Source organism: Pseudonaja textilis, chromosome 1, assembly GCF_049901715.1.
Source record: "Pseudonaja textilis isolate UNSWEBS1 chromosome 1, rPseTex1.2, whole genome shotgun sequence".
Taxonomy (NCBI): Eukaryota; Metazoa; Chordata; class Lepidosauria; order Squamata; family Elapidae; genus Pseudonaja; species Pseudonaja textilis.
This window is the reverse complement of record NC_141990.1, coordinates 223,235,079-223,258,836: the sequence shown is the minus strand read 5'-3', so window position 1 is coordinate 223,258,836 and position 23,758 is coordinate 223,235,079. Positions and strand designations below refer to the sequence as shown.

Genomic DNA, 23,758 nt, shown 5'->3' with positions numbered 1-23,758 from the left:
ATATAGAGATAATCTCTTAAGTTATAGAGCTTTCTTTAAAAACTGTCTTCAGCCTAAAAGTTTTTGTTCCTGTACTTAATATTTTATGATTCCTAAAGGGACCTACATTTTAGGTTCCCAAAATGTCTTTGCATACAAAAACAGTATTACAATATTCTGAAACTAAGCATGAAATCTCTTTGGATGAAACAGTTACATTTTAGTCACTATGGATCTCCGTGGATCAATGTGTACGACCATAAATATATGTGTTTATATATGTCCATGAGGAAATATTAACTTATATGGATACTGTGAATACACCAGACTGTTCTAATCATGTGTCTTCTGGATGAGTTAAACGTCAGCTTCTTAGTTAGCAAGATTTTTAGTCCTATGGATTATGGGACTTCAAGGTCTACTCATTTGAAGATGGTCAGATTGGGAAAGTTTGGAGTTAGGCTAATCTTTTTTTTTTCTTTCTCTCTGGAGTATTCTCAGTTATACAACCTACTCATGTACAAATCTATATCCCTGCCCCCATATAATACTCAAGAATTTTTTTTGTGTCTTTAACAAATGCTAGATATGCATGGAATTGAACTGTCCCACTCTTCTGTCAGTTAAAAAGCCAGTTCCAACCTTGCTTAAATAATTTTTACAATATAAAAATGCAATGGAGTGATGCCCATGGAAAGTAAAAGTAAAGTATGAACAGAAAAAATATGGAAACAACTCTCTTGTCTTAAACTTTAATGAAAGTCAGTTTAATCCTATTGTATTTGTGCTTCTTATCTTGTGCTGTAGCAGGAAAAAAAATTTATATTGCAGGTTTGTATTCAGAAACCCTTTAAGATATGTCATTTCATTTTTATATTCAAATAGAGAATTAAGAATAATCATTTGTTCAAATTTAAGAGTATAAGAGTGATGGAACATGAATTGTGCTCTCTTCCTTCATTGATTTTTATATGAGTTCCTTTAATGTAATCCTAGTTATACATCATACACTGCCCAACATTCCAGGTTATAATACCTGCCAAAAGCTTAGAAAGCCCTTTCCTTATCTAATGTTCCTATTTTGGCATCAGTGTAGCTGATGTCCTGAGCGTAATTTCTACCGGATACTAAGACATTGCTGAGGAAATTGGATGAGATAGTACAGGTACCTGCTTTATTTACGATCCATACTAGCTCACTTCCTGCTCAGAGCAGTGGTAACACTGTGAGCAGGAAAGCAATTCCAATGGACAAAAATATCCATGGATGACAGGAATGTTAGAGCTGGGTAGTATTATTAGAACAGTGCTTGGCATGGTATTCAGAGCAGACTATGCTTTCTAGAAAGCTTCATGCACAGGCCAAACACACAGAAGTATTTAAGAGGAGAAAGATATAGGGAATGAATATGGGAGGGGAGGGGAATTGAGGTGGAAGGAAAATAATATAATTAGGAAAAGTTATCTGCAGTTGGATGATAAAGATATCTACTGTGATTAACATACTATGATATAATATGGTCAGCAATACATTTCTGAGTAGAATTGTGCATAAAGTCCATTTAGTAAGATAAACTTATCTTGTTTAAGACATAGAAAACTTAGAGAAGTGCAAGGCAGAACTGAACATTACAAAAAAAATTGCCTATCTAATTTCTGGTCAATAGAGATAATTTTGCAAGAATGTCATGCCTTTCTAGATAATTTTTATATTCATAGACAAGTGTATCACTTATTATTTCAGGGCTGTTTTCTAACATGGGAGGTAATAGGGAAGTTAAACTACTGTGTAATTTATCATCTAGGGAAATAAAATAAGTATTTCATTTCCCATTATAAGGTATCCCAGGACACTTAAATAATTATTTCTCTAATACTTGTAATTGGCATAGGAAGTCAGGGACTTGGGTTAGTAGGCAAGATACTTTATTGAAGACACAAACAAGCTTAGTTATGGCAAAGGTTAAGAATGGGTTCAAAATAATTGTACTCCCCCAATTTAAATCCTGTGAGGTTTTTTTCTCTCCCAGTCTCATGATGATGATTAGTTGCACCTGGTCTGTGTTTACAAAATGCTCCTCTAGTCCAAGGCTGCTTTCCAAGGCCAGCCCTCATACCAGCTCTATTCCAAAGCAATAATGTTTGAAACAGTATTGTGTGTCTAGGTTAAAATAACTTTGTGACATTAGTAGCCATCTCCCTTGTTTCTTCCACATCTATTTGCATGTTTGCAACTCCAGTACTATGAGTTTAGTTGGAGGTGCTTAGCTTTTTTCAAGTGGTTTTTAACAATCAAGCAGTATCACATCAGATTGTTTGACAGGATTTTGAATAAAAGTCATAATAATTACACTTGAAGCAGCAATAATATTTATATAGAATCAAAGGCTTTAAGTCCTCTTCCCGTATCTGAAAAATAAACAAATTAGTCAGGTTGGTTAATAAACCAATTATAGAGCTACAGTCCTATCTGCCTTAGACCTGGACATAGGAGTGAAAGCAACCTTGATTTCCCTGATTATATGGGTATGGCTTGACTTGTGACTCTTCAGATACTCGATCTCCCATACTTCATAATTAAATGAGACCAAAAATTATTATGGTTAAATAAACACAAATTGGAAGAAGACATGTTTAGTATAGAATACAAGAATATATATCCTTTCATGATGATAGACTTGCCACTGCTCTTTTCACATATGGGAATGTGAAGGGATGCTTCACTGTGTTTACATGATGGTTTTGCCTGTTTTGAACTTACTTGCTTCTTGCTTTACTAGCTTCAACTCTCACATCAGCTCTCCATTTTCTTCTTCCTCTCCTTTTTTGGACTTGGTTGTACCAAGAGTATCTCCTTAATTCCACCCATTAGACATTGGAAGGATGAACTTGTGTTTTTCCATTTCTACATTTTGTAAACAGGAGCTGATAGAGACCCTCCCCTCCTTCAGATTTCAAGGGAATAATTTTCATTTCTTTTTTTTTGGTTGAAATCAGAGAAGTTCCTTTCTTTCAAGATTTCCCCCTCACCTTTTCCTAACACTAGACAATTGGAAATAAGGAAATTTCCTTCCCTTTGCAGGGGACAGTTCAGAACCAGGAAGCAATTGTGGAAAGCTGTACATATTGAGTATGGTTGGAAGCTGCAGATGAAAGGTGTCAGTATTGAACTGTGCAAATACTGGAAATAATGTAATAAATTTGACATCCTACTTCTTAGATGCCAATTGGAGGGGAGAAATCTAATGGCAAACTGGTTGTGGTTTCCAAAATTAATGTAAGACAATGGAAATGGTGGAGATCTTGTAGAAGACCTTTGTATGAGCCAGTTCTTGCAGTTATTGGAGAAATGGAGGGTATGTGGAATGGGGAAAAGTTAGGAAACATTTGGCAGGAAGCAGGGTTGGTAGCTGTAAGTGGCCTGAAATGGTGACATCTGAGTAGAGGCATGAACGATGTTATAATATGCAATTTCAGCCAGTTGTTGTATTAGTAGTTTACATAGCAACAAGGATATTACCCTAAGGTGGCATTTATCTTCTCCATTTCCACATCCGACTGGATGATGACCAGAGAACAGGTGGAGCTTAGCATCCAATAGTTGAAATACAGCCGCCTAAAAATATGCCATGAGCTATGTATCTCTATCAGAAATTAAATGTTTTGACAAGCTGTAGTTCAGGAAAACTTGTCAAACAAATAGATGAGTTTTCTTAGGAGGCCAAAAAAGGGAATGAAATGAACCACCTTAAAAAAAAGGTCAGCTACCACCAGAAGGGCATCTCAGGCCTTCGTATATGGAATATCAGTAATAAAATCCATGGATACTATGTCTGAAAATCACCTTAAGGAGTAGGGAAATCATTTATCTAGCTGACCTGGTGGTAGAAGTTTGGCCTGGTGACTAAATGACAGGAAGAAACACAACCATTGATATCCATCCTAACACAGGACTATCAAAAATCATGGTGGAAGAAAAAGGTAGTTTTAAATGGACAGATGCCACAACAGAGCTGTAAAACCTTTTATCTCACAATGTTCTATAAATCAGGCAACAACCAGCTTGAATAAAATTTGTGAGGTTACATGATTATATTTGGCATAACATTTTTCTTGGTCTCAAAATTAATCACTTGTATTAAATGTAGGGCCATGATGGCTCTGCAGTTAAAGACACTGAGCTTGTCAGCTGAAAAGCTGACAGTTCAGGTTTCAGACCCGAGCACCATGTGATAGAGTGAACTCCTTGCCCCAGTTCCTGCCAACCTAGCAGTTTGAAAGCATACAAATGCGAGTAGATAAATAGGAACCACTGGTGGAAAGGTTCCATGCGGCTTGGTGCATAGTCATGCTGGCCATATGACTACAGAAATATTTTTGGACAACACTGGATCTGTTGCAGTGGTGGTATCCTACCGGTTCGGCCCGGTTCTCCCGAGCCGGTAGTGGTGATGAACAACAGAGACCGAACCAGTTATCTCCGCTGCTCTGCTGTTGGGCCCACCCGACCGACCGGCTCCCATACTCACCTTTATCCTCTGCTTTTGAAGCGCAGCTACTTTGCGCAGCACAGCAGTTTCAGTGCTGCGCGGCAGCTGCTGAAACGACCAGGAGAGTGCAGGCTTGCAGGAGGTGAGTCAGAACGTCCCTTGCTTGTGCAAACACCTCTGCGCCTGAACAAAGTGCATGTTTGGCATGCTCATGCAAAGCATGCCCACCAAGCCATGCCCACCGAACCGGTGGTAAAACTTTTTGAATCCTGCCACTGCTCTGTTGGCTAAGAAACAGAGATGAGCACTGTCCCTTAGAATTGGACATGACTGGACAGGGGAAATCTTTACCCTTAGCTTCACCTATAATTGTATCTATTCCAAGTCATAATAACAATTCCTACCATAAACTAGCAGAGGTTAAGGCTGTTCAGAAGAAACCATTGGGTGCTAAGTGAATATTGGCAAGTGGAAATCTCACTTTTAATGTAAATCTATGTATGTGTGCACATGCACATATATGTACACGCATACCGAAGGGGTGAAATTCAAAATGTTTCCCTGCTGGCTCTGTGGGCGTGGCTCGGTGGGATTCAGTCCCTAAAAGGAAGAAGGTGGGCGGGCATGGGTGGGGCCAAGCAATTAAAACCATCCCTACCGCCTCTCCAAACCGATTCAAATAGTCCCTACCACCTCTCCCGAGGTAGTGCAAGGTGGTTGAATTTCACCCTTGACATGTTCTCATAACTGCCTATAAGCTATATGAATAAAATGTGGCATAAGAAAATAGTTAGAACAGGAGAAAAGAGCAAAGAGAACAAGATGGCCATGATTGGAATAATAAACAAGAAGAAGAAAGTTACTCAGTATTTTTAAATAAATAAATTACAGAAGGTGATATCATCTTTACCTATTCCCATTATTTTTATGCATCTGGTTAATATACAGATAAAATGAAGAAAATTAGGGCTACCAGACCTGGACTGGGTAGCAGCATTTGAATAAACTGCGTATGTTTCTTACTATCTAATGGGTATGTAGATTTTTGCTAAAGGAATTAATTTCCTAAAGGAAATTAAACTTCAAAAGTTAATTAAAAACAACCTATTTCTACTACTCCCATTACAAGAAACACCTTGTCTGGGTACTCAAGAAGGACTCTAATTTCTTGGCCCTGTCATTAATGATAATTGAGCATATCGACACTTGCTGCATTGGATAAGATATTAATCCCTTACAAGCAGACTCTTAAACTAGCACTTTCAGCTTTAATTACAAGTGGGACAATTTCTAGTAGCATTTGTAACAAGCTGAGATGATGATATTATGTAAACACTCCAATTATGTGCTTGTATTACGTGTGAGTCATGGCAACTGTAATCATTACACACATGATTTTTGTCCTTTGTGGATACAAGATATAAGATCAAATCACATGTGTATTGCTATAAAGGCATCAGTTAGAAGGGTCTTCGAAGAAAAAGAAAGCATTCCACAGATCATGAAGCAAAGAAATCTTACTAAAGTAAAACATTATTTTTTTCCATATGCTTAGATCATATTGATTTTTGCATAGATTAGATAAACTGTATTGGGTCATCTTGATGAAACTGATATAGTTTATGTGATCTTTATCTTAGTATGCAGATAATCCTTGATTAACAAACACTTGTTCGGTGACCATTCAAAGTTACGATGGCGCTGAATAAATGGTAATTAATTACTAATCCTTGATGTTCTGGCTATCCCAGCACTCCTATGGTTATCTGATAGTGATCTTGTAGGCCACCCACGCACCCTCCCCTGCTCAGCAACAGCCTTGTCCTGTTGCGTTTGTGCCTCGCTAGTCACCTGCACATCCTCTTGGCAGGGCAGCAGCCACTTACCTACCTGTCAGCCTGCTTGCAAGCTGCCTGAGACTTAATGATCCATGATCCTAGCATAGTGATGGCAACAGGGAGTGTCAGGATTGCCATCACTAAGTGATGTAGTCATGTGATATTGCACTTTATGGCCTCATAATTTAGCAACAGAAATTCTGATCCCAATGGCCATCATCAACTGAAGACTCCCTCTTAATGCATTTATAATTAACCCAGAAGAAACATATTGAAGTGGGGAAATCAAACCATTATCAAATAGCGGTGTTGTTTTACTCTGCTATTTTTAAAGCCTTTATTGTAGAGAAAGCTTGAATATATGACAGAATTTATGAAAGGGTCGGGAAGAAGAAACTAGGTATATTTTGGATGTGAATATTAGACGTTCTCCTACTGAAAGTATTGTGTAGATTATGATGGGGGGAAATCAGCTCATATGCAATGTAAACTGTGGATATGGATGAAGCACTTTATGCCTTCTGTTTAATAATAGCATCTACTGTGAGAGGGAATAACTAATAATAAAATGGGGAAACACTTTACCATCTAGCTATTTGTCTTATCTTTCATCCGTTGCTCCATCTGGATCTGAAGGAGGCTTCATCAGCTCCTGGAGAAATGCTGCCAGTCATTGTACATGCCCCTTTGTGAAGTTTTAAAGTGGCCCTAAAGAGCCATGCTATTATCCTACAAAGGAACAAAACTGGGGCTCAAATTTGCTGCTGTTATTGCTGCATAGTCTTATTAGATGTGCCAGGGAGATGGGGAAAAATAAAGAATGGAGGGAGTAAATATTAAGATAATTTTCAGAGGGAGAACCGTGGAAAGCTGCAGTTGTTTTTCCACTTTCCTGGGCCTTGCAGGAAAAGAAGAGCAGGTGTCTGGCTAGTTTTTCATACTTTCCTCCCTCCTTTCAAACAAATAAGTTAAAAGTGACAAAGAAGATGAGCGTCCTAACCTGAAAGTCCTTTTTATTACTACCCTTTGTAAGTAAGATCATGATGCAAAATTTAATCCTGGATGAAAGTACTGACCTGTCATGTATCATGAAAACAAGGCTGAGAAAAGAATACAACAGACTGAGATGGGAAACTGGAGAGGTGGCATGGTATGTCTGTAGGAATTCCATCTTAGTGACCAGAAGTTCCATCTGAAAAAATATGTCCATTTCAAGCTTATGTTGGAGGTACATGGGTGGAGTTAGACTGCTAGGACAGTGTAGGATTACTGTTAGTGAACAATCCAATCTGTTCTACAACCATTTCCCTGTGGAATTAGGGTGATTTTTAGTACAGTAGTCCAGTTCCTTAAGGGTTCTTATTCTGGGAGATTTCAGCACCCATGTAGAAGTTGTCCAGATAGGTGTGGGTGAAGTCTTCTACATATGGCATGATACTCATGAATCTGCCCCAATTTGTTTTTGGTCCTGTGCATACAGCAGAGAACATGCTGAAGTTGGTATTTTGTATAGCTAGGGCTGGGATTTTGAGGATGTAGGATCTCTCTCATGCTGTCCTAGATTGATCTCTTTCTGATCAGTTTTTGATATTTCTGTTTGTGTGTGTGTTACAAACTTGTGCAGTAGTTGAGAGGGTAGACTGATTTGACCTAGACAACTGTTCAGCAAATATGATTTCTCAAATATATTTGAGGAATTTTTGTTACTACTTCTCTTGAAGCCCTGGCCAGTCTGTGTAACTCCAAAATGATCCAGACAATTGATTTTATTGTTCCTAAATGCCATCCTCCCTCTAACAGAGAAAAACCAGCACTTACGGTACTTTACCATGCAGCTTTTTGTTGTTGCTTCTTTATTTTAATTTCAAGGTTTTTACAGATGATATTTTTACATTAAAAAGGAATGATTTGAACTTTTAACTTTTTTAAAAAAACCAACTTGTTACTTTTTAAAAATATATTATTTGCATCTTGATTTCTTTACATAGGCAGACACTTTAGTAACATGTTGGAAAATATTGGGGTGGGGGTTTGACTCATTTTAAGACTGGTTTATTTCATTTTGGGATACAGTAAATTTTGTACACAATTTACATAGTTTAGCTTTCTGCTAGTTAGTGTTTCATAAAACAGTATAAGTATAATATATATAGTATAATAATATTTCTTAAGTTTTCGCAGGTACTTACATGTATGGTATTCAGCTTTGTTCAGGTATTTTCCCACGTCATTATAGTTGTGCTTTAAGTTGTAGCAACATTTCGGCAGAATCTCATCTGCCATCATCAGGCTTCTGTATTGTGTTCGTCAGACAAACAGACAAACACAATACAGAAGCCTGATGATGGCAGATGAGATTCTGCCGAAACGTTGCTACAACTTTAAAAGCATAACTATAATGACGTGGAAGAATACCCGAACAAAGCTGAATACCATGTATGTATGTATGTATGTATGTATATATATATAAAAGTGAAATACCACTCACGCATCATCACAAAATTTCCAGAAACATAAAGCCTACAAACTTGAAATTTGGCACACATGTTCCTCTTGGCTTCAAGGTGCTAAGAAAGGATTTTTCGAAATGACCATCAGAGCATTAGTATTTTGTATATTATTATTAACACGCTCTGATGCTAAGGAGTTCTACTCCCCCTCCCTACCTGAAAAAAATATGTTCCAAATGCAAATCACAAGCAGAGGAGTTTCAGTTTTAGTTTCACAGCACCAAGCAGCTTTAGTACAGAACAGTTGAGCTAAGCCATGCCCAGTCTCACACAGCAAATACTGTTTCAGTTTCCAAACAGCCCTGAATTCTCTCACACACTGACAGAACACTAGCCAGATGAGTACCGATGGCTGCTGATAGGCAGAGGCACAATTTCCCCCCCCCCTTATTTTCCTCCCCCAAAACTAAGCCCAATCACATGGTTTCGTAGTGAAGCACAGGTATAAACCTAGTACTTTATTAAGTATAATCTTTCTATAACCAGACCTGTTGGTCACATTAATTCTGCTGTATTCAAATATTCTGATGAAGGTACTGCAATTCTCTAGGCAAGAATTAGCATACATCAGTGTGTAAGAGAGAATCATACTTTGAAGCTAACTTAAAATATTTGCATGGGTTGTGTCATGGAGTAGCTGTGAAAAACACAGGGCATTTTTATATTGGAGTAGTAACATTGGTTTATATCCCTTTTGATGATAGGTGAAATTAGAGAAACAACAACACTCCCAGAACATGACATCAGCAACTGATTTTGATCACTTGGAGATTCAGCCGCAGTATAATCGAATCAATGCTCGATGGGAAGCCTCCGATGATGAGTTGGACAATGACAACAGTTCTGCCAGACTCTTTGAGAGATCCCGGATCAAAGCTCTAGCAGGTAAATGTACTGCATTTTGCAAGCTGGGGCATTTATTAATAAATGGATCCCAATCTTTCTTTCTAAGGCAAGAATACATGCAACTGTGAACCTTTCCTTCTCTTCTTCCCTTCGTTTTGCTGCCTCTTCTTCTTTTTTCTCTCTTAACAGCAGCCTGAGAAATCCATTGTCATAGAATCAGGTCATACAATGTGTGGCTTCTAAGCCTAGCAAAATCCACCTGCCTTCTGTTGCAGGATATTGCTACTGGAATACTCTTCCCTTTTTTTCAACCTTCCAAATAGACAAGAAAAATTAGAGGGTTTTTTAAATTTAAAAGAATTGGTATCTATTCTTAGTATGGCTTACTGGGTAATATTGCATGGACCTATTTTGAAGCTTCATTGTCTTATGGGGAGAGGGAGGAAGTGCATTTGACTGAATCCTTATTGCAGAACAGTGGTAGAACATCAGAGTACAGCTAGTCCTCGACTTACAACCACAATTGAACCCCAAATTTCTGTTGTTAAGTGAGACATATGTTAGGTGACTTTTGCCCCATTTTACAACCTTTCTTGCCATAGTTATGAAGTGAATCAGTGCAGTTGATAAGTTAGTAACAAGGATGTTAAGTGAACCTGGCTTCCCCATTGACTTTGTTTGTCAGAAGGTCGCAAAAGATGATCACTTGACCTTGGGGCACAGCAACAGCCATAAATATGAAACAGTTTCCAAGCATCTGAATTTTGATCACGCGTCCATGGGGATGCTGCAAAGATCATAACTGTAAAAGATGGTCATAAGTCACATTTTTCAGTGCCGCGGTAACTTTGAATGGTCACTAAATGAATCATTGTATTTCATTGAATTTCAAATTCCCAGAGGTTGTGGGAGGAACTGTTGGCTGCTTGTGAAGGAAGCAGAGGGTGAGTAGAAAGAAGAAAGATAGTGGCCCGTGTGCCATTAGGCGCGCGAATCACATAACTATAAACCAAGAATACCAATAAGACATTTAGGGTGAGTGCGCTTGAGATTGTGATTTTATTTTATTTCAAAATGACCGGCTTAGTTCAATGTAATACTTGTTTTACAGCTGTCTTTCGCAGTACTCTTTTCAAATTTGGATACTGTCCTCTTTGTAAAAAAATTACCAGTCTACATGGACAGATTACCTATCTAGAATCTCTCATCTGTGCTCTCCAAGCAGAAATTAGTGCCCAAACCAGCCATCTATTGAGCTGCTGTGCTACCAGCCCCCACTATCACAAAGATCCTACAGGAAAAGGAGAGCTGAACATGTCACAGCCCCTGATGGAGTCATCACTTCGGTCATGAAGCACCAAAAGTCATGCATATAGTAAGGCTTGTATCTAGAGTAGATAGAAAGCTCCATTTTAATAAACCAGATCAGCTAAATGCAAAGTTAGGTAAATTCAGTGACTAGCAGAGGATGAGAGAAAGTTTCATTAGGAATGAACCTTAAAGATAGCTAGCAAGGTGTCTTCATGTCTCTTTAAGGGGGAAATACAGATAGTGTGATTTCAGATTTAGGATTTCACTTTCTATCTTGGTTTGGTGATATAATTAATATAATTAAATAGTATAATCATAAAACAATAGAATAGCAATTAATTAGAAATTAAAACTTTAAAATCTGCTTTGCTTTGCCTCACTTAGTGGAAACAGATGGAGAAGAGTAATTGAGACTGATCTAAATTCCTAATTAGATACATATGGAAGGAAGTGATCCTTGATCTCAGGTCTTAGCCTATTAAAGTAATCCTGATAACAGGTCTTAGCCTGTTAAAGATCAAAAACAGGATTTAAATGGATTTAAACTAGAAGCCAATGCAGACAATAAAACACATGTAGATTTAAATTGGCCAGTTTCACTTTAAAATCTAGCAACTGTATTCTAAATTAAAGCTATATTTACAGAAAATGCTTAACAAAACTTGGATTTTTAAATACTGTTTGGTATATCACAAACTGTTGGCTCAGATTGGCGTGTTTCAGAGCCTATATGATCTTCCATGACCATAGGACAAAGTCCATGGATAGTTATTGAGTATAAAAGACTGGAATTTCCTGTATTTTCTAGTTCATAGCAAAGAGGATACCAGGAATGTCACAAATCTGTCACTTTTCAGATGGTTTCAAACAGTGCTCTATCACCGCTAACACTTCTTCCCATCTATTATTGCTATTTTGGTTACTTTGAATATGGCATGAGCATTTTATAAAGCTTGAGTGCTTGATAGACTGGCACATTGCAAGATGGTTCTCAGATGCAAGACTTTATTTTAATGCTATAATGCTTCTCAAAACAAAGAAATCATTTGAAAATTAAAGTAAAACATGGCTTCCTACATAACAGAAAAAATATATAAATGTTTGGCCTAGAAATCCTTGAGTGAAGAATTTATTTCAGAAAATCTCAAAAGGAGAAAAAGAGTTGTTTTGTATATTTAGCCTCAGCTAAATAGAAATTAATTTACATGGGGTTAAAACTATGGTGCTGGGTGTTTATTCCCCAAATGAAGTAAAGTGACATTTTACAAACAAACTATGCATAGACTAGTAGATTTTTCTTATGAAAATTGGTGTTTTGGGGCAATTGGAAATGGATTGGTCTCTCCCCAACTGGATAGGATTCAACAAAAAATATTAAAATTACTCAAGGTAAATTACCAAACTCCTTTTTGTTTGAAGAACAATTTAGGATGGAAGATCAAGAGAGTGCACTTATTTTATTCACAAAGACATGGATTCTTTTCAGGAATAGACATAATTTGGATTTCAAAAGCTTGACCATTTTATTGTGGTGGAATCACCAGCAAAGGAGAACGTAAAGTAAAAAAGGCATTCTACCATGGAATCGCTCTGTGCAAGAAATGGCAGAGCACAAACAATTGAAGCCTATATTTGCTGATTCCTAGGGTCATGTAAGTCAGTCTAACGAGATTAATGTTAGGTGCGAGGAACCACAAAAACTTTGTGAATAGGCCCAAGCAGGTTCTTTATTACTGATCACCTCTTTTACAAGAATCTTGCCAGAGTGACTGCATTCCCTTGGGTACCAGCTGATATGGGCTTCAGTTGCCTGGCACTTGCTTTTTCCTCCTTTGGAGAAACTCCATGCTGGAGTGCTTTGTTACTTCCCCACTTTCCTTTAGTTGGTGATTCCACTACATTTACCAAAGACTTTTTCAGGCCAAAAAATGATTTAGGAGATTTTTTTTTTATCTGGTCCTTTTAGATGGAGACTAAATGAAATGTCATTACGAAGGGAAAAAAAGAAAGTATTAAACATTATGAAAAGAAATTAAAAGAATTATTAGAAAATAATTTAAATTAAGGTTATTGATTTGAGAATGGCTTGGGATGCTAATGAAACCATTATTAAAAGTTATTAAATATAACAAAATGTTGAACTTAAGAGGAAGAGGCAAGAGAAAACACAAAATATTTTGGATGAGATCAAAAGAAAAGAAAAAGATGGAATATAAATATTTTTCAACAAATTAGGATTTCATAGCAACTGCTATCCATGTTAACAGTAAGAGAACTGGAAATAAAATTGAGTTATGTTAAACAAAGAAATTTTGAATTTGAAAACAAACCAGGGAAAGAGTTGGCATATAAATTAGAAAGAAAATGATATTAAAATTACAAGAGGGAAACATCATATTAATGGATAGTTAGGCATATAAAACGTTTTATCAATATTATTCTAATTTGTATAGAAGACATAATATTACAATGGAAAAAATAGAGGAATATATCAGAAAATGAAATTTGAGGATTACAGAATAACAAAGATAAATTATGAATAGACTTATAATAGTAATGGAAGTTTCAGAAGCTACTAAAAAGAGAAATTGGGAAAGGTGCCTGGACCAGATGGGTTATCAAGTCTGCATTATAAGTGTTTTGAGTATGAACTCTTATGAATTCCCCTACAGAGCTTGATAAACTCTATTTTACAGAAAGGAAAGATGTGAGAGACTTGGAAAAACACTAATATTATTACATGAGCATCCAAAGAGGACAAGATTTCACTTTAGCAAGAAACATAGATTGATATCACTGTTGAATAATGATTATGTTGTCTACAACAATTTTACCTGAAAATTATCTGAAAATAATTTTCAAAGAATTTATTCATGAAGATCAATCTGGTTTTTTAATTTAAAAGATAGATGGCAATTTTAGAACTGTGCTAGATATTTTGGAATATTTGGAACAACATAATGAAAAATAAACCATGTTGTCCTCATGACATGGGCAGATATGCTCAGCTACCAGAATTTTACCGTCTTGCAGAAGTGCAAATGGAAGAAAGTTGAATCTCGTTTTAAAGAATGTGGTTCTCAGCTTAGGGAAAGTGAAATCAACACATAACTTACTGGTTCCCATATGCCTGTATTTATGCAAATTCTGTCATGTTGGGACAACCTGATAACTTCAGTGTGGAACTCCATATCTCTTATGGAGATGATAATTGAATAATTAATTGCATAGCTTAATGATATTAAGAATAACAGAAAGAGCCCATATGAAACCAGCTTAAAAGTTAGGAAAAACTGTATTTTGATCCAATAACTTATCCCCATCTTCCAAATCCTAACTAGAATAGAATAGAATAATAGAGGTGGAAGGGACCTTGGAGGTCTTCTGGAATCTAGTCCAACCCCCTGCTTAGGCAGGAAACCCTACACCACTTCAAAAGTGATGGCATTCCTGACTTCAACTTGAGCTGAGTATTTGGTGTGGGTTATAGCTAGGAAAAAAACCATGGATCTCTATTTTCATATATGACAACTGCGTTAAGATTACTGCATGCTCAAAAGTTTGATACTACCCTCAATAGTGGAATGGTTGGTGAAGATGTTCAAACTTGCAAAGGTGGCTAAATTTTCTTGATTTTCTTGGTTAGACTGGACTTTTTAGATCTAACAGAAAAAAATGCACATTACTTCTAGTTTTGATTATAAGAAAAAAATAGATAATAGAAAACAGTAAGCTTTTTGTAATCATAGAGTAAGAGATAATGTTATAATTACATTTGCTGCAAAGGAAGTCAGAAGCTTCTTTCTATTTTTTATCTTTTCTCTCTGCACTTTATCTATTTTTCTTTTCCTTTCTTTTCTTTATTCTATATTGTTTGTATAATTTGTATAGTTTGTTAGTTTTTCTTTTCTTTAAAACTTTCAATAAAATTTATATTAAAGAATTCAGTTATTTTGCATCCCAACTTCTGCATACATGAAGAATATTTGCATCTATTCTGGCCATGTCTCATTGCTCATTAGACATCCACATATAGGGGTCAATGACAGGGCAGTCAACATCACATTTGTTCAAGTTCCATAAACTCTCTATGTGTCCTCCATAACACCAGAAGAAGGAGTTATGTGGGAATATTAAGTATAGAGTTTAACAAAAACTTTTTTATAGCAAAAGGATAGCACAAAAGATTTGCAACCAACTGACACACTGTATGTATATAAGATGGAAGATGTTTTTTATGTTTTCTTTGTATATGTTCGTCTTAAAAAAATAAAAACTTTTTTTTAAAAAAATCTTTTTATAGCTTTCAGCATCTTTTTTGATATTGCCCAGATGGCTAATCTTTTTCTGAAGTCCTAGAAATTGATTAGCATTTTTAAAAAATACTAATATTTTTATTTTCCACTACATTTTCTACCGTTTTCCTAATTTTTCCCCTAGATAGTACACTAAAACAGGAATTTTTCTGAATTCGCACAATTTTGTAAGTTTTCATATGAATTAGTGTAGTTTAAGAATGTAGGTTTTTTTTCTAATTTCAGATGAGCGGGAAGCTGTGCAAAAGAAAACTTTTACAAAATGGGTGAACTCTCACCTGGCACGTGTAACTTGTCGCATTTCAGATCTTTATATGGACCTCAGAGATGGACGAATGCTAATTAAATTGCTGGAGGTGCTTTCTGGAGAGTTATTGGTAATGTTATTTTATTTCCCCACTTCTTATTTCCATATTTCTCTAGACTGTGTAAGGCAAGTCAATTGTCATTCTAATTCTAAAAGGAAATAACAGTATTTTGAAATATTATTACTATCAAATATTTGGGGGGATAGATCTATCTATTTATCTATCGGTCTGTCTATCTATCTATCTATCTATCTATCTATCTATCTATCTATCTATCTATCTATCTATCTATCTATCTATCTATCACATTTGTATAGCTGCTCATCATGACTCCTATGTGCATATCATAGGTACGTCCACAGAATGCTTTTTTCCAAAACCAACTCTGATCTATGGGTTTCAAACTGCAGTTGATATTTTCTGGCTCCACTGAAATCAGAGTAATGCTTAGGTGTTTCTTTGTAGTGCTGCTGCTCTATGGATTTGAGATTTTTCCATTGATTAGAAATCTTGATCCTCATTGTTTTATAGCTCTTGAACAAAATTGCCACTACCCTAAACCTTCAGATACTGTGGTGTCATTCCAAGGCAATATTTAAAATGCAATACCTTGGCAACTTTGCAGCTTCTCCTTAGCAACCACCTCATTTCAAAAACAAAAAAACTATAGATAGGAGAGAGAAAAACCAAAAATATATTTTCCCTTTTATACGGGTTAGGGCTAGGAATCCTCGTGGCTCCAGGATGGTAATAGTATAGGGCATACATAGTACCTACATATTTCTGCATTCTTCTATCAGTTAATACAATGAATATTTGTTCTCAGTTCTTCAAGTTGTTTTGAGGCCAACAGATGTAAAACAATATCATATCAGCTTCTCAGCAGCAGTGTGAATGCCAATAGGTAACAAAATTGTTGTTTCAGTATAGAGAATACATCTTCATAGCATGTGGAGGATGTGAAGCCATTTTCAGTATCTCCAAAGTCATTCTAGGGCCCTGGTTTTGAGGGGATTGGTATAGGTCCTGGTTTTGAGAGGATTGGTCATAATATTTTATCAAAGTATTGTATCTTGACCAATAGACTCAGATAAGTAAACCTAGGCAGGTTACGTTTAGAATCAAAGGGTCTGTCAGATTCCTAAAGTGATACTGCCATTCAACTGGGGAAAGGGGGGTGGGACCCCAAGTATATTTCTTTATTCCCACTTTTGACAACTGTTGCTTTATAACCTTTATCCTGGCACCTTAATGCCTTAATTCTAACTGTATTGCCTGAGGGAATTCAGAGTCTAAGTTGCTTTTGTTCTGCTATCACTTCTGCTCAATAAAAGGATCCTTTTGAAATACCAAGTTTCAAAAGTTTTTACTTTCTTGAGTAAGGAGGAGAGGCAGGGCCTTACAGAGTTCTAAGAAGAGTTTCTTTCAGTCAGCTATATGTTCTAAACTTGGCTAAGTGAAAGTTGTTTTTTTATATCTTTATTTGCATTATTCATTTTCTTTTTATTCTTCTCACACATAACAAGTTTCATTTTAACTAAGAGCACAATGTGTTTTATTTTGGTTCTAAGAACAAAGTCCAATGAAATGGAAAAATATAGAAAAATTCCCAGCATTATTGCAAGAATTAGAACCTCTTCTTCAAAAGAGAGTAGACTGGGTGTGTGCTCTCAGTTTAGAGTAGGGGGTAGCTAAACATATTGATAAACATATTGATATGTTTAGTGTACTAATGTAAAGCTTCTTAACTTAATTCCCCAGCCCAAGCCTACTAAAGGTCGTATGCGAATCCACTGTTTGGAGAATGTGGACAAAGCCCTGCAATTCCTCAAGGAGCAGCGTGTGCATTTGGAAAACATGGGGTCTCATGATATCGTTGATGGCAACCATCGCTTAGTGCTGGGCCTCATCTGGACAATTATCCTGCGCTTCCAGGTGAGTCTTCCCAGAATCATTAGTAGGAAACTAGAGACAAATCTACAATAAGGAATTTTCAGATACATGCATTTGCTTGTCCACCATTGAGAGTTTATACTTCTTCCCAGTCTCACCAAAGTAAAGACTGATGAAGCTTGGGTTTCATTATCTGTTAAAGTATATATATTAGTCCTATCATTTTTTATGCAACTGAAAAGCCCCAAAAAAAAAAAAAAAAGGAATAGAAGCTCTTATGACCTTAGGATAGAAAATTCTGCTGTAAGCAAGGGGCAAGGGAAGCACAAAGTGCATATTCCTGAAATCTAAGCTCTTAATACATAAAATATGTATTTTTGTCAAAATAAATAAAAGCACCCATCCCATCGCTGCTGAAAACCCTCTATGGATTTTTCAAATCCTAGAGAAGATTTTGGTGGAACTGTCACCACAATTATTTCAAGAATGATCTTATATACAAACATACACAATTATTGTTGGATAAAAGCTCCAGTCATATTGGGCTTTGGGCCACAGATAAAACCGGTCAATTACTCATGTCTGTTCTAACATTTGTAGAAATAAAAAATACTTGCTATTTCTTTAAGAAAGGAAATCCCTTTTACTAATCTGACTAATTATGGTATGAAAGGACAATGGCTTTCAAAATAAGTCACACATGAGAGGACAGACAAGATAGCAAAAAGGAAACAAGGTAGCAAAAAGGGGAAAAAAATATTCCCCCCCAGAAAGCAGCACCTGGTCTCTTGAAACAGCTTTGCTCATTATAGCCAATTTAAGATTTCATCCTCACAGTCTGCTAACCCTAACATGAACATGCGCCAGTAACTGATTTCAGAAGACCTCCATCTCCTTGTAATATTCCCTTATCCCCCAGGTCAGAGCTAAGAAAGCTAAAGTTGTCTTTAACTACTTTCAAGTAGCATTTTCACTCTTCTCTCAGTACAATTAGTGTGGATGTAGCATGTTCAACTTACAGTGTAATTGATGATACAGCTAACAAGCTGGATCTACTGGCCGCTTGCTGCTGTAAACATATCTCTATCCTTGTGGTTATGGAGTGCTGCCCTCCATGGTCACTCTTGGCTTCTGCAGAGGCATTTACTAGAGTAAAGTTTGACCAGCATTTTCCTAAGCACTTACTGTTCTGTATTCTGTACAGTGGTAGATTTTGTCTTCTGTACAGATGCAGATAGATAAATTCAACAAAACATCCATACAAAGTTTTTATTATTGGTTCATCAGGTATCCTCATAACTCAAATTTGTGACGAAGTTCTTTAATGACCAATCCTTTGCATATCTGTCTTGTAGGTAAAAAGATGGTTATCTCCTATCCTTTTTCCCTCATCTCGTAGCGGTAGAAGTAGAATAGTTACCACGAGTCCGTGAGTTCAGCCAAGAGTGAGGAAACCTTCCCCAACCCCTCGAGGGTCAATTTAGTGACCAATCAGGATTACAGATGTGGTCACGTGACATGGACTACATTTCCCAGGATACCTTAACTACATTTACCATGATGCATTCCCTTAAAGGGACAGCTCACAATTGCTATCTAACTATCCAATTCCCATACACTGGCTGAACAGCACACTTCCCAAGCCTATCTTACATGGGCTTCCTTTGAAAGAGAATCTTCCTTTGTCTTTAAAAGAGAACTAAAGTTAAAAATAGGACTAACACTTTCTTGAGTATTGCACAGGAGATCAATTTAAATAAGGAAAAAAGATCGAATTTCTGCCATCAGCAAATGTATTACTTTTTCTGCTGTTTCTGCCTATCAAAAAGGATTTTGTTGTGCTGTTTACTGTTTTTATAATGGTGAGAGAGGATGTTTTTTCTTATTGCTACATCATTATGCCTGTTAAGCTATTTCTGGGAATAGCTACTTTTGCTGCCAGCAGTGCCATTGTCTTCCAGCACTATTTAAATCTGGAGCTGTTGTTATTGATGGCACCTTTTTCTTTTACTCTCTTCCCCTCCTCCCCACAATTTTAAGCTGGTTGACAAGTCATATGGGGTAAGCAGGAATAGTGCCTTCAGTGTTCCTCACAGCTCTTCCATACCTGTATGTGTTAAATTAGACAACTTGAACGCAGCTATACCTGTGTTCAAAACATCAGTGGTTTTTCTTGCTGGCTGATGATATTTGTTGAGAGGGGTAATTTATTATTGAATATTTGTTGCACTAGTGGAATCTATCAATGGCTTCTCTCAGCTTGTTAGGAAGGATTGGTGGATTCAACTTTCCTGCACTACTTAAATACTTACTTATTTTTAATGATGGAAAGACAAAGGCAAGAAAAGTTTGCAATAACAGTATGGCTGTAAGTCTTAGGATTGCTCAGAAGAAAACCCTAAAGTTGAGTTTAACTCTTCAGAATTGCAACTACAACTATTGGGAAAGTGAAATGACTGTTGGCTGACTTCCTTTCTTGCTGATATCATGCCAGTGGGTGCATTCTTTTAAATAGACACACCACACCAATGTAATTACTTTTCAGGCTTTCTTGTGTTGCACTTTGCAATATTTCTACAGCACCTGTTAATTGTTGTAAATTAATATGACAATTTATTGAGAAGTTCTTAGAAGAGTGACATAGTATTGTAAATTCCTGAACAAACTTTTTTTCATCAGAACTGCTGGACAGAATTAAAAAGCAATCTATAGTATATAATAGTTTTAAAATAACATGGAATAAGTATTGTGGAGACTATTATTTACAAAAAGAATTTTATTCAAGACTACAAGGATGAGGAACATGGCCATTCTCCCACTAATACTGTATATAAACCAGAAATATTTTAGAACTAATTAGAGGACTGAGATCCTTTGTAAACATGGAAACAAAATTTGAGAAAACAAGGGATAGTTCCATGTTTAAACAACGTTGCAGATTATTTGCATATGATGCAGTTGTTTTAAGATAATCCCTACAAAAATTTGTCTTTTCCAGTGGTTGGAGGAGAAACTGATTTTTTGATAGTAAAATTATTAGTTTGATTGAAAAACAGCTGTTTGGATTTGTAAAATAAATAAGTAATTCAAATTATCATATAGTTAATTGTGTCTGTTATAGTAATCATTTAAAAGATTCAAGACTTTATCTTGAAATAGTTCCACCAAATTATAGTGAGTTTCTTCCAGATTGTAATATTTGAGGACTACAGCTATATGTGACTTGTAAAGAAATAATCTGTTTTGTGTAAAATGCATCTCAAAACAGTTCAATAGAAAACCAATCATAAACATTTACAAGGAACATTCATCAGTTTGGACTGGATATTTGGAAATGATGTAATAACATGAAGGGAAATTAAACAAGTAATTTTTACCTTGCTTCAACCTAACTTTCTACAAATCATTTGTGATAAGATCTCTATCAGGTTATTTTTGTGAAGATCACAGCTATACAAATAAAATATGCACAAAATAAGCATTTGAAATGATAGTTGCTTTGGAATTTTTCCTTTTAATTTAGATCCAGGATATCATTGTTCAGACTCAAGAAGGCCGGGAAACGCGTTCAGCAAAGGATGCATTATTACTTTGGTGTCAAATGAAAACTACAGGGTATGATATTCCTATTGTTTTTCTCTCTAAACAGATTGTGACTTGTTGATTAAACCTATGGTATCAGCTAGGCAAACATTAAATATTAAGCAAATCTATACAGAGTGTGAAAACTGACTAGGTTTCTATTTAGTTCATGCAGTGATAGTATTAAACCATTAAACGATCAAAATAAATTACAAGGACTTAGTTGTCTAGGCCCTAGGGCAAAGAAAGAAAGCTGTGCTAAAGTGTTTCCTGTTGAAAATGTAAGTACTTTCTTTGGAGCCTTGTTTGATTTGCAGTGTATTTAAGGAAATTGGTTTTTGACCTTTTGTTTGAGATAGGTTGAAAATACTTAAATACTCTGCCAATATTACAGTCTTGATAAAAGTATTAGTGATGGAGAGAAAGAAGCAAAGACTCAAAATAACTAGCATGTATAAATAACTAGCTGTTCATCTCCTGTGCATGCTGATATTCTGTTTCAGGTGGTATGGATGGAATCAACTATGTGAAATGTGATAATATTTGTAGAACTCACAGTAGAGTTCAGCATTGTCTTAAATAATTGCCACAAGAGACTACAAAAAACAATGCTTCTTCAATATGACCTTCTTCATACAAATTTAGCTTAAAAATCTGAAAATGAGACTTGGATGTTAAAGCAATCCTTTTAGTCATCATCTGGATGAGGGGTGGTATACTTCCCCCCCACCCCCCCCAAAAAAATATATTATTATGTTTTCAGCTTTCTCCAACCTGATGTTCCAGATAGATCAGACAGACCTATGACTCAGAGTTCCCAGTTAGCATAAGGCTAGAGAAAGTTACTGTTTATCATTTGCAAATTTTGGGCTGAGTGAAATCACAGAGTTGTTAAAGGAATGAACTGAAATTGTTAGAAGAGTTACATTTAGTAAATTTCAATTGTGATGGAATGTAAGCCTAGGAACAGGGAAAGGATGAACAAATTGTTATGGGAGTAAAAGGTTTGGTAAACATTACTCAGTTCTGGGAAGGAAGAAAGCAAGAGAAAATCAAGAAACCCTCATCTGATTGTGTTTCGTATAATAAATAGTACAAGAGAAATTTAGATAGGCTTTCAAGATTCTATTATACCCACAACAGTAACAAGCATTCCTGAAAACTGTGCTTCCATATCCTGACTGTGGCTTCCTGAAAGAGCTGACACCCTTGGATAGTGAGCATTTGAGACATTTCTCCCATATCAGATATTGAATATGCTACTGTCAGTAACATGGCTATTAATGTAAACCAGTAAGTACTGCCACTTTGTAAAATGTACGTATCTTGCATCTTTGAAATAGTTTTTACATTCCTTCTTTTTTTTTCCTGTGTGTGAGAAACTAACTTCCCACCATACTCCACAAATCCATTCTTAATATTTTTACATTCATTCTATTGGCTCTGGAAAACGTTTGTGGCTTGTAATTGCTAAAGACAAAGCTAAGGAAAAACTATTTCAATAGATTAAGAATAGGTTGAAAATCTAATGAGTTGTGATATCTCACAAACTATTTTCAGCACTAATATTATTTAACCCTTCTAAAAGGGTTATCTCATGTTAGTAATGAGAAATGAGGCATAGAAATAATATACGTAGATATTTCCTCTTAAAACTATGTATGGGATTTATATTGAAAGCAAGGCTTCTGTGAGGCTTATTTTATTTCAAACATCTGCTAAACATTCACATGTATTATGTTTCTTTCAAGTCCCAAGCTTCTTCCTTTTATTGTGCAACAGTGGAAATCTATTCAACTGCTTAATTGTTTTTAACATTGTGGGCAGGGTGTTACTTTATGGAACCATATTTCTTTTCTCTCAGTGGAGGGTAGTATTTGAGATGAGCCGTTCTTTTCATTTATTCTGTTGTAAAGTAGATAAAAGTTGGATTTAGAATGGATAGAAATATCCTTGTGTGCTTTAGGTAACCCAGGTTTGCCCACCTGAATTATTATTTGTTCACCAAGCTAAATATCGTTCTTCCAATGGTGAAAAATCTGTACTGCTAAATACCAATTAGAAGTGGCTTGAAAATATAAGTTTAGTTGAAAGTAGCTCTTCTGTCTAGAGTAAAGAATATCCTCATATCAAATTATACCTGATTGGATTATAATTTTGTAGCTGTTGTTTTATGACTGATATTATCTTGTTTGTGTCCCCTTTCTTTCTTTGTAATCAGCTATCCCCATGTTAATGTCACCAACTTCACCTCCAGCTGGAAGGATGGTTTGGCTTTTAACGCTCTTATTCACAAGCACAGGTAAAGATCGTTTACAAATATTTAAGCCATTTTAATTATTTTTGCTAATAAGTCTAGGTTTGGCTAATCACCAGAATGCATATCTGTATACTTGCTACAGAGGCCTATTAGCAGGGGTGGGATTCTACCAGTTCTCACCTATTCACTAGAACCGGTTGTTAACATTCTAAGCAGTTTGGAGAACCAGTTGTTAGAAGAAATTACTGGCCTAATCCTGTAAGGAAGGCAAATAGGAAACATTCTGGTGTTGCTTATAGAAACTGCCTCTCCATTAACCCTTATTGCATTCTTGGCAGGACTAGACTTCCTGTCTCTGAAACCTCTCTGGAGTTTTTTTTTCTCCTTTGTTGGTACTTTGCTTGTGTGGAATGACCATTCAAAATT

At 36.1% G+C, this 23,758-nt stretch overlaps 1 protein-coding gene across 6 annotated transcripts in view; it reads left to right on the top strand.

Annotated features, from left to right (window-relative positions):
- SPTB (spectrin beta, erythrocytic) overlaps nt 1-23,758 on the top strand; it is a 119,560-nt gene that overhangs the window by 32,879 nt on the left and 62,923 nt on the right. For all 6 annotated transcript variants that reach the window (XM_026708072.2, XM_087920651.1, XM_087920649.1 and 3 more), the window contains 5 exons: nt 9,521-9,701; nt 15,515-15,666; nt 17,359-17,532; nt 21,014-21,105; nt 23,294-23,374. In XM_026708072.2, coding sequence (XP_026563857.1) covers nt 9,554-9,701; nt 15,515-15,666; nt 17,359-17,532; nt 21,014-21,105; nt 23,294-23,374 — 647 coding nt within the window. In that variant the 5' untranslated portion in view covers nt 9,521-9,553. The remainder of the gene's footprint in view (nt 1-9,520; nt 9,702-15,514; nt 15,667-17,358; nt 17,533-21,013; nt 21,106-23,293; nt 23,375-23,758) is intronic.